The following is a 12773-nucleotide window of genomic DNA, read 5'->3' on the forward strand; positions in this document are numbered from 1 at the left end:
AAAGCAGTCAAATGGCTTTTCTTTCAATCTTCATGGGAAAACAATTCTACACTCAGCAACTCTCACACGGTGCTGTTAATTGTGGCACATTGCGAGATCCCATCCTATCAATCTACTGTAAAGTAGGGAGAATGGAATTATGAAACAAGTAAAGGAATGTTGCCGCATTAAATTTGTGCACATGCTTAAAAACTGAAGTAACAAATGTTTGTGATGGATTCCATTCTCCTTCATAAATTCAAAAGGCAAATCTGTCTGCAGGTTACTCCTGCTCCCAGTTCTTGAGTTCTTGTGCATTAAAAAAAAAATTGGAGTATCCAAGGGGCAATTTAGCGTGGCCAATCTACCTAACCTGCAGACTGTTTGGGTTGTGGGCGTGAGACACTCGCAGACACGGGAGAATGTGTAAACTCAACACGGACAGTGACCCAGGGCCGGGATCGAACCCGGGTCCTCAGTGCCGTAGGCAGCAGTGCTAACCACTGCACCACCCTTGAGTTCTTGTGCTCGAGACAAATTGATTATGCATTTCACTTTATGGCATACTGGGAATGCCAGAAAATAGCATCACATTCTCACACATTTTTCTATAAACTGCTTCTTCTATCTCAAAAAAGGATAGCGTGTTTGAAGAACCATTACTTCATACGTACAGCACAGACGAAGCAGGTGTCATGCCAAGTATAACCCAGTGCTTCAATGAATTTATCTCCAGCCTCCACAGGGAAGTCACAGCCATGGCACTTAGTGCTGAAGAGGGCAATGTAATCTGGAGGAGTGGGGTGAGAGAAAAATCTCTTACTTGAGTAATTATCAGCAAGAAGAAACAGAAGACATAGAAAATCAAACATGAGACTGACCAAAAATGTAAACAAAAGAACGGAAACAACAAAGTAAAAGTGTGCCTCAATTAATTAATCTGGCAAATTGCCCAGGTGACACCGGGAGTGCCAGATAGGAACTACCCGGGGACCTCTTATTGTCAGGGAGACCCCTCTCCCCAAGTGCTGTTCCGCCTGGTCCCTGTTTGTGAGGACCAGTCTTAAACGGCTTGAAATGAAATGAAATGAAAATCGCTTATTGTCACAAGTAGGCTTCAAATTAAGTTACTGAGAAAAGCCCCCAGTCGCCACATTCCGGCGCCTGTTCGAGGAGGCTGGTACGGGAATTGAACCGTGCTGTTGGCCTGCCTTGGTCTGCTTTCAAAGCCAGCGATTTAGCCTTGTGCTAAACCAGCCCCTTCCGACTGGCGTCTCCTTGGCGAGGCTCGGAGATCCCAGGAGCCGGTTTGATCTGGCATTGGCAGAGTTGAGTGAGCTTTTAAACTCACTTAACACTGAAAGTCTGGGTCCTGCCCATTGGGGGTGGGATCCAGATCGTAACATCTCACGAGATCTTGTTAGATCCCGCGAGGCGTAGTGGCTGTCAGGAATTCTGGAAGAAGCCTCTCCCGGGATCTACCGGCACGTCCCATTCCAATTCCGGCGGATTCGCACCCAAGTGCTTTTATAGCCCTGTTGTAGATCATGTGGAGCATGCGTGTTTCCTCCAGACCTAACAAATAAAACCTCTTCCCTACCGCATAATTACAGACATTCTCCCTACTTGGCTCTCACCTACCATAATTACCCTTATCCCCACTTTGATCTTCCCCCATCTTTGATCTTTTCCACTCCCTGGCTGTGACCTTGTGCCTAGGTGTTGCTGCCTGATAGGCAGGCAGCCTATCAATCAAACTGGCTAACAGGTGAGAAACCTGGTGAAAAACTTTAAAATGCATCTTATTGTTAATTTCAACAGGGTGTTTGAGAAACCCATACTATTGGGGTTTTCCAACTGTATTTCCTCCACACTCTTGCACTCTCCCCATACCCCTTGATGCCTTCAGACTCTAGAAATCTATCCATTTCCGTCTTAAATATATTCAGCAATTTGGCCTCCACAGCCTTTTTGTGGTAGAGAATTCCACAGGTTCCCCACCTATTGAAGATGTTTCTCCTCATCTCAGGTCCTAAATGGCTTTATCGTATCCTGAGACTGTGATATAGGACAAAGGAATGTAGGAATTAGGAGCAAATGTAGGTGATTCAGCCCTTCGAGCCTGCTCTGCCATTCAATCAGATCCTGGCTGATCTCTTCCTGGTCTCAAATCCACCTCCCCACCTCTTCCCCATATTCCTTTAACCCGTTTTTCATCAGAAATATATCTAACTCCCTCTTGAAACCATTTAATGATTCAGACTCCACCGCACTATGGGGCAGCGAGTTCCACAAATTCACCACCCTCTACGTGAAGTAGTGCCTCCTCATCACAGTTTTAAATCTACCGCCTCTCAACCTATATTGTGACCTCTTGTTCTAGATTGCCCCACAAGGGGGAACATTTGGCCTACATTTACTTTATTAATCCCTTTTAGTGTTTTATACACCTCAATCAGATCCCCTCTTATCCTTTTAACTCCAGCGAGTATAAGCCCAAACTGTTTAATCTCTCCTCATACGCCAACCCCTTCATCCTCCTTGGTGACCCCTGGTCCTAGACCCCTGCTGCCAGAGCAAACAACATTTCTGCATTCAGTCTGTCCAGTGTCAGAATTTTATACGTTTCATTAATGATTGCCTCTCATTCTTCCAAATTCCAGTGAATACAGGCCCGGTCGACTCAATCTCTCCTCATACCTCCATTTCACTTAATAGTTGTCCACTTTGATAGCAAATGCCTACTTGAACTTTCCTATTAAAATAACGCTAAATAAACATGCAAGTATTTTTTGTTTTTAATGTGAAATCATTAGCGTATTAAAGAACAGCTGCATGGAAAATAGAACTCCATTCATCATCCAAAGACAGGACTAGGATAGTAGATTTGTACTGAGCTGGTGAAATATATATCTATTTTAATGTTTCCGCATTAAAGCTATTATTTCAACAGTAGACCTTGGAGGATTTGTACCTTTTTCACAGTAGGGCTCTCCATCTTCCATGTGGAAAAGGCTGTTCCCAAAAGATTTCCCACAGGCAGCACAGACAAAGCATGTGGTGTGCCAAGTCTGTCGCAATGCGTGCATGACTTCCTGCAATGGACAACAGATCAGCAAACTGCAGAACACTAGTCTTCACAGCCATTGCAAACTATGATGAGTATAAATCAAAGAAAATAAACATTTTACTTTATTACAAGCATTTCCCTGTCAGGTAATCATAGTGCCTTACAGAATTATATGAATATATCTTAGCAGGCGAATTCAGCACAGAGAAAAATGGCATCTACCCGAGGGCAGTACTGACATAAGGATACCTTTAACAAGAGTTTCTGCCTTTAGTAACAGAATGGACTAAAGCTACTGTTATTTCCCAAATATATATTACGGAACACTCCAACCAGGATGGAGGATGGGAAGCTGACCAGGAGGCATTTGGAATTTGGAGGTGATAAGACAGGAATAGATTTTTCAGCAGCAATTGGTCTGAGTAACTAATCAACAGAGTTCTGCTGCAGTTCTCGATAACTGGTCTTTGACAAAAGCAAGCAACAGCAATAGTTCCATAGAATACTGACAACACAGAAACAGGCCATTCAGCCCAACTGGTCCATGCCGACATTTATGATCCATCCGCGTCTCCTCCCATCCTTCGTCATCTATCAGCATGACTCTCTATTCCATTCTCCCTCATATGCTTATTTTAATTTTAATAATATTCTTTGTCACAAGTAGGCTTACATTAACACTGTAATGAAGTTACTGTGAAAATCCCCTAGTTTGCAACATTCCGGCGCCTGTTCGGGTACACGGAGGGAGAATTCAGAATGTCCAAATTACCTAACAGCACGACTTTCGGGACTTGTGGGAGGAAACTGGAGCACCCAGAGGAAAACCACGCAGACAGTGACCCAAGCCGGGAATCAAACCTGGGACCCTGGAGCTGTGAAGCAATAGTGCTACCCACTGTGCTACCGTGCCGTCCATTTAATCTTGCATTTATACTATCCACCTCAATCTGTGGTAGCAAGTTCCACATTCTCATCACTTCAGGTAAAAGTGTTTCTTCTGAATTTCTGATTTCATTTCTTGGTGAACATCGTATATAATGATGTCCTCCAGTTTTGCTCTTCCTAGGTCTCTCTCTTTGACTACTCTTTCAAAACCTTTCAGAGTTTTAAAGACTTGTATTAGGTCACATTTCAGCTTTCCCTTTTCAAGAGAAGAGAGACCTGGGGTGAGATTCTCTGACCCCCCGCCGGGTCGGAGAATCGCCGGGGGCTGGCGTGAATCCCGCCCCTGCCGGTTGCCGAAGTCTCCGGCACCGGATATTCGGCGGGGGCGGGAATCGCGGCTCGCCGGTTGGCGGGTCACCCCCCGCGATTCTCCGGCCCAAATGGGCCGAAGTCCCGCTGCTAAAATGCCTGTCCCGCCGGCGTAAATTAAACCACCTACCTTACCGGCGGGACAAGGCGGCGCGGGCGGGCTCCGGGTCCTGGCGGGGGTGCGGGGCGATCTGGCCCCGGGGGGTGCCCCCACGGTGGCCTGGCCCGCGATCAGGGCCCACCGATCCGCGGACGGGCCTGTGCCGTGGGGGCACTCTTTCCCTTCCACCTCCGCCACGGTCTTCACCATGGCGGAGGCAGAAGATACTCCCTCCACTGCGCATGCGCGGGAAACTGTCAGCGGCCGCTGACGCTCCCGCGCATGCACCGCCCGGAGATGTCATTTCCGCGCCAGCTGGCGGGGCACCAAAGGCCTTTTCCGCCAGCTGGCGGGGCGGAAATTCGTCCGGCGCCGACCTAGCCCCTCAAGGTTGGGGCTCGGCCCTCAAAGATTCATTCCGCACCTTTGGGGCGGCGCGATGCCCATCTGATTTGCGCCATTTTGGGCGCCAGTCGGCGGATATCGCGCCGTTTCCGGAGAATTTCGCCCCTGATCTATTCACCCTCTACTGACAGGTATAACTTTAAAGTCCTGGTATCATCCTTGTCAATCTTTTTTGCACCCTCTCCTTTTTATATGGCGGCCAAAACTAGATAAGATACTCCACCATTTTACACTCCACCCTATGTTTTCCATCAACTTCAATTCACTGTTGCTTGTTTTGTTCTTCCCCTGGAGACCAAGGCAGGAGAATGGGGATGAGAAGTATATCAGCCATGATTGAATGGCAGAGCAGACTCCATGGGCCAAATGGCCTAATTCTGCTCCCATGTCTTATGGTCTAATTTCACCCTCTACCGATTAGAATGGGAGTGGTGATAACCTCCATTCTATAGGGTGTAGAAGGATCTCTGCAGGGGATCCATTTGTGATACGGTACTGAACCATATAGGCTGTGAAAGTTTTACCTACAAGTCCCCTAGCGTTTTGAATTAATTTCTCTGTCATGCAAGTAACAACACCAGATCCATTCTCGTATTGCCATCTCTGTATTGGACATAACTACTGTAATTGTTTCTCCGGCACCCAAATGTATATGTACCTCCCCAGTCCACCCCCCCCCCCCCAAACAGGTGGCTACTTATTTGTTAAAAATAATATTGCTAACTAGAGTTGCTGTTGAGCTAGTGCACAATATCATACCAGTCTTTTTCTTTATTGTTTTTTTTCCTCTTCTCTACTATATATATATATTTTATTCTGTGTACATAACTGTAAATATACTTTATTCAAAAACCCAATAAAAAACATTTATTAAAAAAAAAATTATCTGTCACGACGGGTAGTACAATTGTTTTGATGGCCCTTTAAGGCGGGGAGGGGGAGGAAGAGTAGAAGGATGGGATTTTCAATCTTGATCATGATCAAAACCCATCCATTTGTTTGGAGCTAAAATCAGGCCCTGCATGTCAACATTAAAAAAAGACAGGACTCTGATTGGCTTTGATGCCAGTGTTCCTGTTCCTGATATTACTCAGGAACCTCTGCACGTACGCAGTTATCTATTCGCCTGAAACTGTCAGCAATATAAATGAAGCACATTTGGCAGCAAGGCAGCCAAGTTGTATTTCAGATCTGGTTCCAATGGATGTGGTTTTACTCTTCTATTTGATTTGATGTCTATTTGAGTTTCTCTCCTGATTAGGTGCTGCCACCTACTTGTGTCTATGTTGTGCTGAAGGTTTCACTTACCCCCATGATCTTTGTGTTACACTTGGCACAATTTGGAGCAAAGAACTGCTCATAGCACCGTTCACAGTAAATATTGTTCTGCTCCTCTACAAATCCAGTATCAACCAGTGAGGTCTTACAGTAAGTGCAGTTAAACTCTTCAGGGTGCCAGGAGCGGCCCAAGGCCACAAGAAAAGGACCTCTGGAGATAGGGAACATATGACACATAATAATTAAACAGCAATGATTTGGACAAGAAAAAACAAATTTACCCATCTCTTTCCCACTGTGATTCTGGAGCTGGTAGTCTTGTATCGCCATTCCTTGCAGGAATTCAACCAGTCCATTTTAAAAAATCTGTTCCACCACCCATGTTTGGAAGCAGTTCACGATTCAATTCACCTCTTGCTTCAATAAAATTGCCTAAATTTTCTAATTTCTTATGACAATATTAATTTTAAACTCTGTCCTTGTATCCAATAACTCATTGAAACACTTTCTCTGATCCCAACTGCCTGTACTCGTGAACATCTTAAAGATCTTTCTCAAGTCACCCAGAGTGAACAACCTCTCCTTATAACACAATGCACCTTCAGTTAGGTCAATCCCAATTACACACAGCTTCAGAATTACTCTGTTAAGTGGAACACTGTCATTACCTTCGCAAAGAAATTCAAAGTTGGTCAGACATGACTGCACCTTCTGAACCCTTGCTACTCATTCTGATCAAATCTTGTTTTTCTAGATAAATCCCCATCCCATGCAAGTGCTGATTTGTAGTTTATCAACTCCCCCATCTGCACCCTTGGGCCTCCCGATATTGGCAAAAGCTATTAATTCATCATTGAAGATAGAAGACCATTTCTCCAGTTCTACTATTTCTCCAGTCCAAATCCACGCCAAACTCAGAACGTTCCCATTCACTTAATCTCAGCACTGGTCTTAAACTTGCTCCTTATTGTCTCTGCTCCAATTGCCAGTTTCTTCCAAACCAAGCCCTGTTTCTTCCTGTTGAGCCCTAATCCTTCAGTCTACAAACATTCCTGCTGCTTCCCATTGTTTTTCAAAAGATGTAAAAGACAGAAATTCAGTTAATTTAGAAAAAGAACATGTACTTATTTTATTTTTTATGTTATAAATTTAGAGTACCCAATTCTTTTTTTTTTCCAATTAAGGGACAATTTAGCGTGGCCAGTTCGCCTACCCTACACATCTTTTTGGGTTGTGGGGGTGAGACCCAAGCCGACACAGGGCCGGGAACGAATGGGCAGATTTAGAGAAGGTTAGAATTAGAGCCAGAACCAAAAGAGAAAAGAACGTGGAGGACATTGGGAGAATTTTGCCTTGAATTTTAACCTTCCCACCTCAATGGGCTGGGCAGGGGTTTAAAATATCAGGAGCGGACAACGCTATACCATTCTTCAGATATTAAAGTGTATGATTCAGGCCACTCATACAAAAGGCAAACGGGCTCTAATTACCAAAATTAAAGTGGCAGCTGGAAGGCATTGAGACATGGGAAGGAGTTACTGCAGGCTTCGGGACCCCGACATTAGGAACAAAAGTGGGGTCGCAAGTCCACAAACACCAGCAACAGGACACGCTCATCAATTTTCCCGGAGGCTGCCTCCGGATTGGTCACCTCCACGCTCAGCAATGGGCTGTTGCTGCCACAGGCTCTGAAACCTCGGCAGTGCCACTGGAAGAGATCGGTGCTGTTGAGGCAACCTGGAGATCGAGTGGCCTCAACGAGGGAAGTAGAAAATGACAGATGCGGGGGGCCAAGCTGGCAGGCCCCTCCAATGTTACTTTGGGGCCACAGGGGGCTGCCTTTCCCCCAGAAATCCCTCTTTGGAGTTGTTGGCCCTCTGGCAGCTGCCTCCATGAATTTGGCTGCCTCCTTCATGATTCCCAGCCCTCAAGGATTGGCCTAGAGTCTCCAGGAATTTAAGATCAGTCTCTACTACACTGCTGTGTGCAACCTTGGAAAAAAAATCATTGGAACATTTCAAAAATAATTCTCTTTGAACATTTCTCTTTACAAGATATAAAAATATTGAAAATGGGGGAAAAGGCTGTTTCGATTGACAGTCAATCATGATCCAATTGGGTAATGAGTCTTTTTGCTTTCCAATTGGCATAGGAAGGCCGTACGTCACAAGGATAGATGTGTTAGTTGACTAATGGCTGGAGTGTGGAGGCAAGTCATGTGATGAAAACTCCAGGAATACATTTAATCACAGTTAGCAACCCGATTCTCTATGTGGTGGACAGCAGCCAACCGAATGAATGGACTCCAATTGGATTATTAATTATTTAAATAGGTTGCCTGCTTCCGTTTAGCGGGCAACCACTATGCACAACCACTGTACCACTTCGCTGGCAACGAGACCGCGTCGGGGGGGCTGTACCAACATGATTCTCTGATAATTTACTGGCCCCCATTTTCCCCTTACCCTCTCCCGGCCCACCACTCTGACACCATGAAAACCTTGCCCCTGAATTAAAGAAAAACTGAGGGGGAAGCCCCCAAACTGTGGAATCCCAACTACCCGAACTGTTGCAGGAGCTGCCAGTTCCCCAAGGTAAATGGCTTTTTGGCTGTTCCCTGTGGATCAGAAAGAGAAGTGCTCCCCCCAAGCCCATCAGGAAACTTTTGGTCTTTCCCTGCTGTCCCGATCTCCTGCCTCTCACAGTCCTCTCAAATTCCAGCCTCCCCCACTGGTCCCTGCCACTTCCTCTATCCCTTCCCCAATCTTTGAACTTGCTTTCCCTAGATTGCCTGGAAAAGTTCGCAAAGATCCCCGACCTCCTGCCTCTAGTGTTCTCTTCTGTCTGCCAGCTATACTGTCTATATTGCCAGACAGGAGCTGGAGTTACAGTATGTTGTTAAAGCCTTGACGTTAAGATTGTAAGGGTCTCTACTGTGCTGTGTCTTTGACCGCTTAAGGCCTCTCCTGCAACCTGCTCATTAATATTTGAAAGCCATAATGAAAAAACATTGAAGATAAAAAGAAATGCTGAAAAAAACAGACAGCAGTAGAGAGGCAATTCTTATTTCTGGTCTATGAGCAATGACATGAGCACTGAATTAATAATTCTACAATACAAAATGTAATGCTGTCTCTCCCACTCACAGTAACCACAGCACTATGTATTACAGGAAATTCAATGTGCCTTGTTCAATGCCTCAGAGTTGTTCTTGGTTCTAGATGCAAATCAATGTAATTCCAGCATCGTGATGGACAAGACCAACCAGTTCTGAACCTCACCCACTGTACAGAATCCCAGGGGACAAACCAGCGTTTCCGCACAGCCATTTAACAATAGCTTGTGCTGCATCAGCCCCATCCCACTCACTTCCATTGTATTAAACACTGGGTGGGTTATACCGGTCGCATTTCACCTGAAAAAGCACGGCGTGGTCGGTAGATGCTGGGAGATTCCACTTCCAGGATCTACATGGTGCGCCACACCTCGTGAAACCTAACACAATCTCGTGAGACCTTGCAATGTGAATCCCACTCACTTTCTGGCAAACCTCCATATTAGAGTGAGTCAGCTAGTCTCACTCTAATATGTGTTTCCAAGGTCTACCCAAGGTGTGGGATCTAACCCCTTCACTTTGGAGACCTCAGGCGAGTGCCATTCAGTGCTGGTCTCCGCAAATGGGGTAGTACCTGGCACTGCTGGTGCACTGGGGAGCCTCCTTACATTGAGTCGGGGCTAGGGTGGGGGCTGCCATGACGTTTAAAAACGTGTGCTGTAGGATTTGTGCTATTACGATAGGCCAATTACAAAATCTTGCTGCAGGCAGCAAATGTTCCCTGTCTATCCTTTTGGAATGCACCACAAGAGTTAGGGAGAGTACTTTCTGTGGTAAACCACTATTGTACTGTTGTACTGTTACATGCCTGGGCTTGTCCCTGCTGGGTCCGAACCACTGTAGTATATAATCTGTGTATAGGGACGCCCCTCGTATACGGAGGAGATAATGCTGCTAAAGGGACTCTATGTAAAGAGTGTAAACAAAGTGTATGCTAGCCACCTTCATGCCACGAGACAACAACGCCCTGGGCAATCACTAGCAGAATCCCTGCATGCCTTGCGGGTACTCTGCTGAAACGGTGACTGCCAGGCGGTATCGGCTATCCAACACCCGAAGCTGTTGGTCAGGGACGCTTATGTCGCAGGCATGAAATCAAACTACATCCGCCAGCGATTGCTAGAAGGGGGTTGATGCACGATCAATGACTACTAAAGCGAGGTTGTAGCCGAGCTGAAGGCTTTAATACGCCAGATGTTTCCCCCAGTCTTGACGACCACCACTTGGGCTCTCCAGGGGCTGGTACTAGCCTCAATGATCGTCTCTCGTAGGAGTCGCCTATTTAAATAATTCTTCCAGTGACTCACCAGGAATTTGTCATCTCGTCGCGAGTAGATGCCGGGCGTAGACCTGATTTACGGGGCGAATGTAGTGTCCATTCAGCAACTCCATCACGGCATCGAAGTCGTCCGTGTCCTCGATGAGGGTGTAGACTTCTGGGTTCACCCTCGAGTGCAGGATCTGCAGTTTCTGTTCTCCTGTGGGTGTGTTTTCTGCCGTTCCGAGGTAGCCGTTGAAGCATGCCAGCCAGTGCTCGAAAGTCGCCGCCGGGTTTACTGCGTGGGGGCTGAGTTGCAGACTCTCCAGCTTGATTCGGAGCTCCATTTTTTAAATCTAGCTTATTACATTGATGCACGATCAATGACTACTAGAGCGAGGTTGTAGTCCAACTGAAGGCTTTAATAAGCTAGATGTTTCCCCCAGCAGCTCAGGTACAGAAAGAAAGCTGCTAGGGCGGCACGGGCTCTTATACCCCACCTTGTAGGGCGGAGCTACCATACAGCTTGACCAATGGGAAACAGACATTATTTACCAATGGTTTTCCAGCATTACTAGGTACTGTAATACCTCGACACAGACTACCACAGGGGTACACTCGGCCTCCCAGAGACAGTGCAGCTCTCAAACTCACTGGATGTGGCCTTCCAGAACATGGAGGCTTACACCTCCGACTGCGTGGCACCCTCGTGGACCTCGTCGGCGCCGCCATCACCCGACTCGAGTGCGGTGCAAGGCTGTGCCGTGCAGCAGCCCGCCAACGCCGGAAGCCCAAAGTGCTACTTTTGCGGCCAGGTTAAGCATCCCAGACAACGCTGCCCTGCACGGAACGCGACTTGCAACGGGTGTGGGAGGAAGGGCCACTTTGTGAAAGCCTGCCAGGTCCGATCTCTCCCAAAAACTCCTAGGCCCAGCAACGCTGCCTGCTGCCTCTCGGGGCTGCCCCCAGCTGCAGCGCCACCTGCCATGTGCGACCCGTGGGCGCCGCCATCTTCGATTTCGCCCACCACATGCGACCCATGGGGGCCGCCATCTTTGACGCCATCTTGCACTCCACCCGCCATGCAAGACCCATGGGGGCCGCCATCTTTGACGCCATCTTGCACTCCACCCGCCATGCGCGACCCATGGGGGCCGCCATCTATGATACCATCCCCGATGCCACCCGCGACCCATGGGGGTCGCCATCTTGGGATCACTCCGCAGCCTCCCAGGAGCCCTGCTCACCCAGTCGTACGCTGGCCGCTGCTACCTCCAACCGGCCTACCCATCACCTTCCGAAGCTCACCTCCATCACGCTCGGCCAGTCTCGGCCTCATCACCTCACAAAATCTACGATGACCGTCCGGATCAATGGGCACGAGACGGCCTGCCTTTTCGACTCCGGGAGCACAGACAGCTTCATTCACCCAGATACGGTAAGGCGCTGCTCCCTCCCAATTTTACCCGCGACCCAGAAAATCTCTCTGGCTTCTGGATCACATTCAGTAGCAATCCGGGGGTACTGTGTCGCGACCCTTACCGTACAAGGCGTAAAGTACACTAACTTTAAACTCTTCCTCCTTCCCCATCTCTGCGCTGCCCTATTACTGGGGCTCGACTTCCAGTGCCACCTCCAAAGCCTTACTTTAAAGTTCGGTGGACCCCTGCCCCCCCCCTCACTGTCTGTAGCCTCGCGACCCTGAAGGTCGCCCCACCCTCGCTCTTCATTAACCTCACCCCGGACTGTAAGCCCGTCGCTACTAGGAGCAGACGATACAGTGCCCGGGACAGGGCCTTTATGGGGTCGGAGGTCCAGCGACTCCTATGAGAGATGATCATTGAGGCTAGTACCAGCCCCTGGAGAGCCGAAGTGGTGGTCGTCAAGACTGGGAGAAGCACAGGATGGTCATCGACTACAGTCAGACCATCAACCGGTACACGCAGCTCGATGCGTACCCCCTACCCCGCATATCTGACATGGTCAATCAGATTGCGCAGTATCGAGTCTTCTCCACAGTTGACTTGAAGTCTGCGTACCACCAGCTCCCTATCCGCCCGGAGGACCGCCAATACACTGCCTTTGAGGCGGATGGCCGTCTCTACCACTTCCTCAGGGTTCCCTTCGGCGTCACCAATGGGGTCTCAGTCTTCCAACGAGAAATGGATTGATTACTGCGTGGGGGCTGAGTCTTCCAACGAGAAATGGATTGATTACTGCGTGGGGGTTGACCAGTACGGGCTGCGGGCCACGTTCCCGTGCTTAGATAATGTCACCATCTGCGGCCATGACCAGCAGGATCATGACGAAA

The 12773-nt window shown here is 47.9% G+C and overlaps 1 protein-coding gene across 1 annotated transcript in view; it reads right to left on the reverse strand.

Moving 5' to 3' along the window:
• ldb3a (LIM domain binding 3a) overlaps positions 1-12773 on the reverse strand; it is a 214160-nt gene that overhangs the window by 15029 nt on the left and 186358 nt on the right. The window contains exons 17-19 of the mRNA XM_072491352.1: positions 6120-6300; positions 2954-3074; positions 654-769 (exon numbers count right to left, since the gene is read on the reverse strand). Coding sequence (XP_072347453.1) covers positions 654-769; positions 2954-3074; positions 6120-6300 — 418 coding nt within the window. The remainder of the gene's footprint in view (positions 1-653; positions 770-2953; positions 3075-6119; positions 6301-12773) is intronic.

The sequence above is a fragment of the Scyliorhinus torazame genome, chromosome 28, assembly GCF_047496885.1.
Source record: "Scyliorhinus torazame isolate Kashiwa2021f chromosome 28, sScyTor2.1, whole genome shotgun sequence".
Lineage (NCBI taxonomy): Eukaryota > Metazoa > Chordata > Chondrichthyes > Carcharhiniformes > Scyliorhinidae > Scyliorhinus > Scyliorhinus torazame.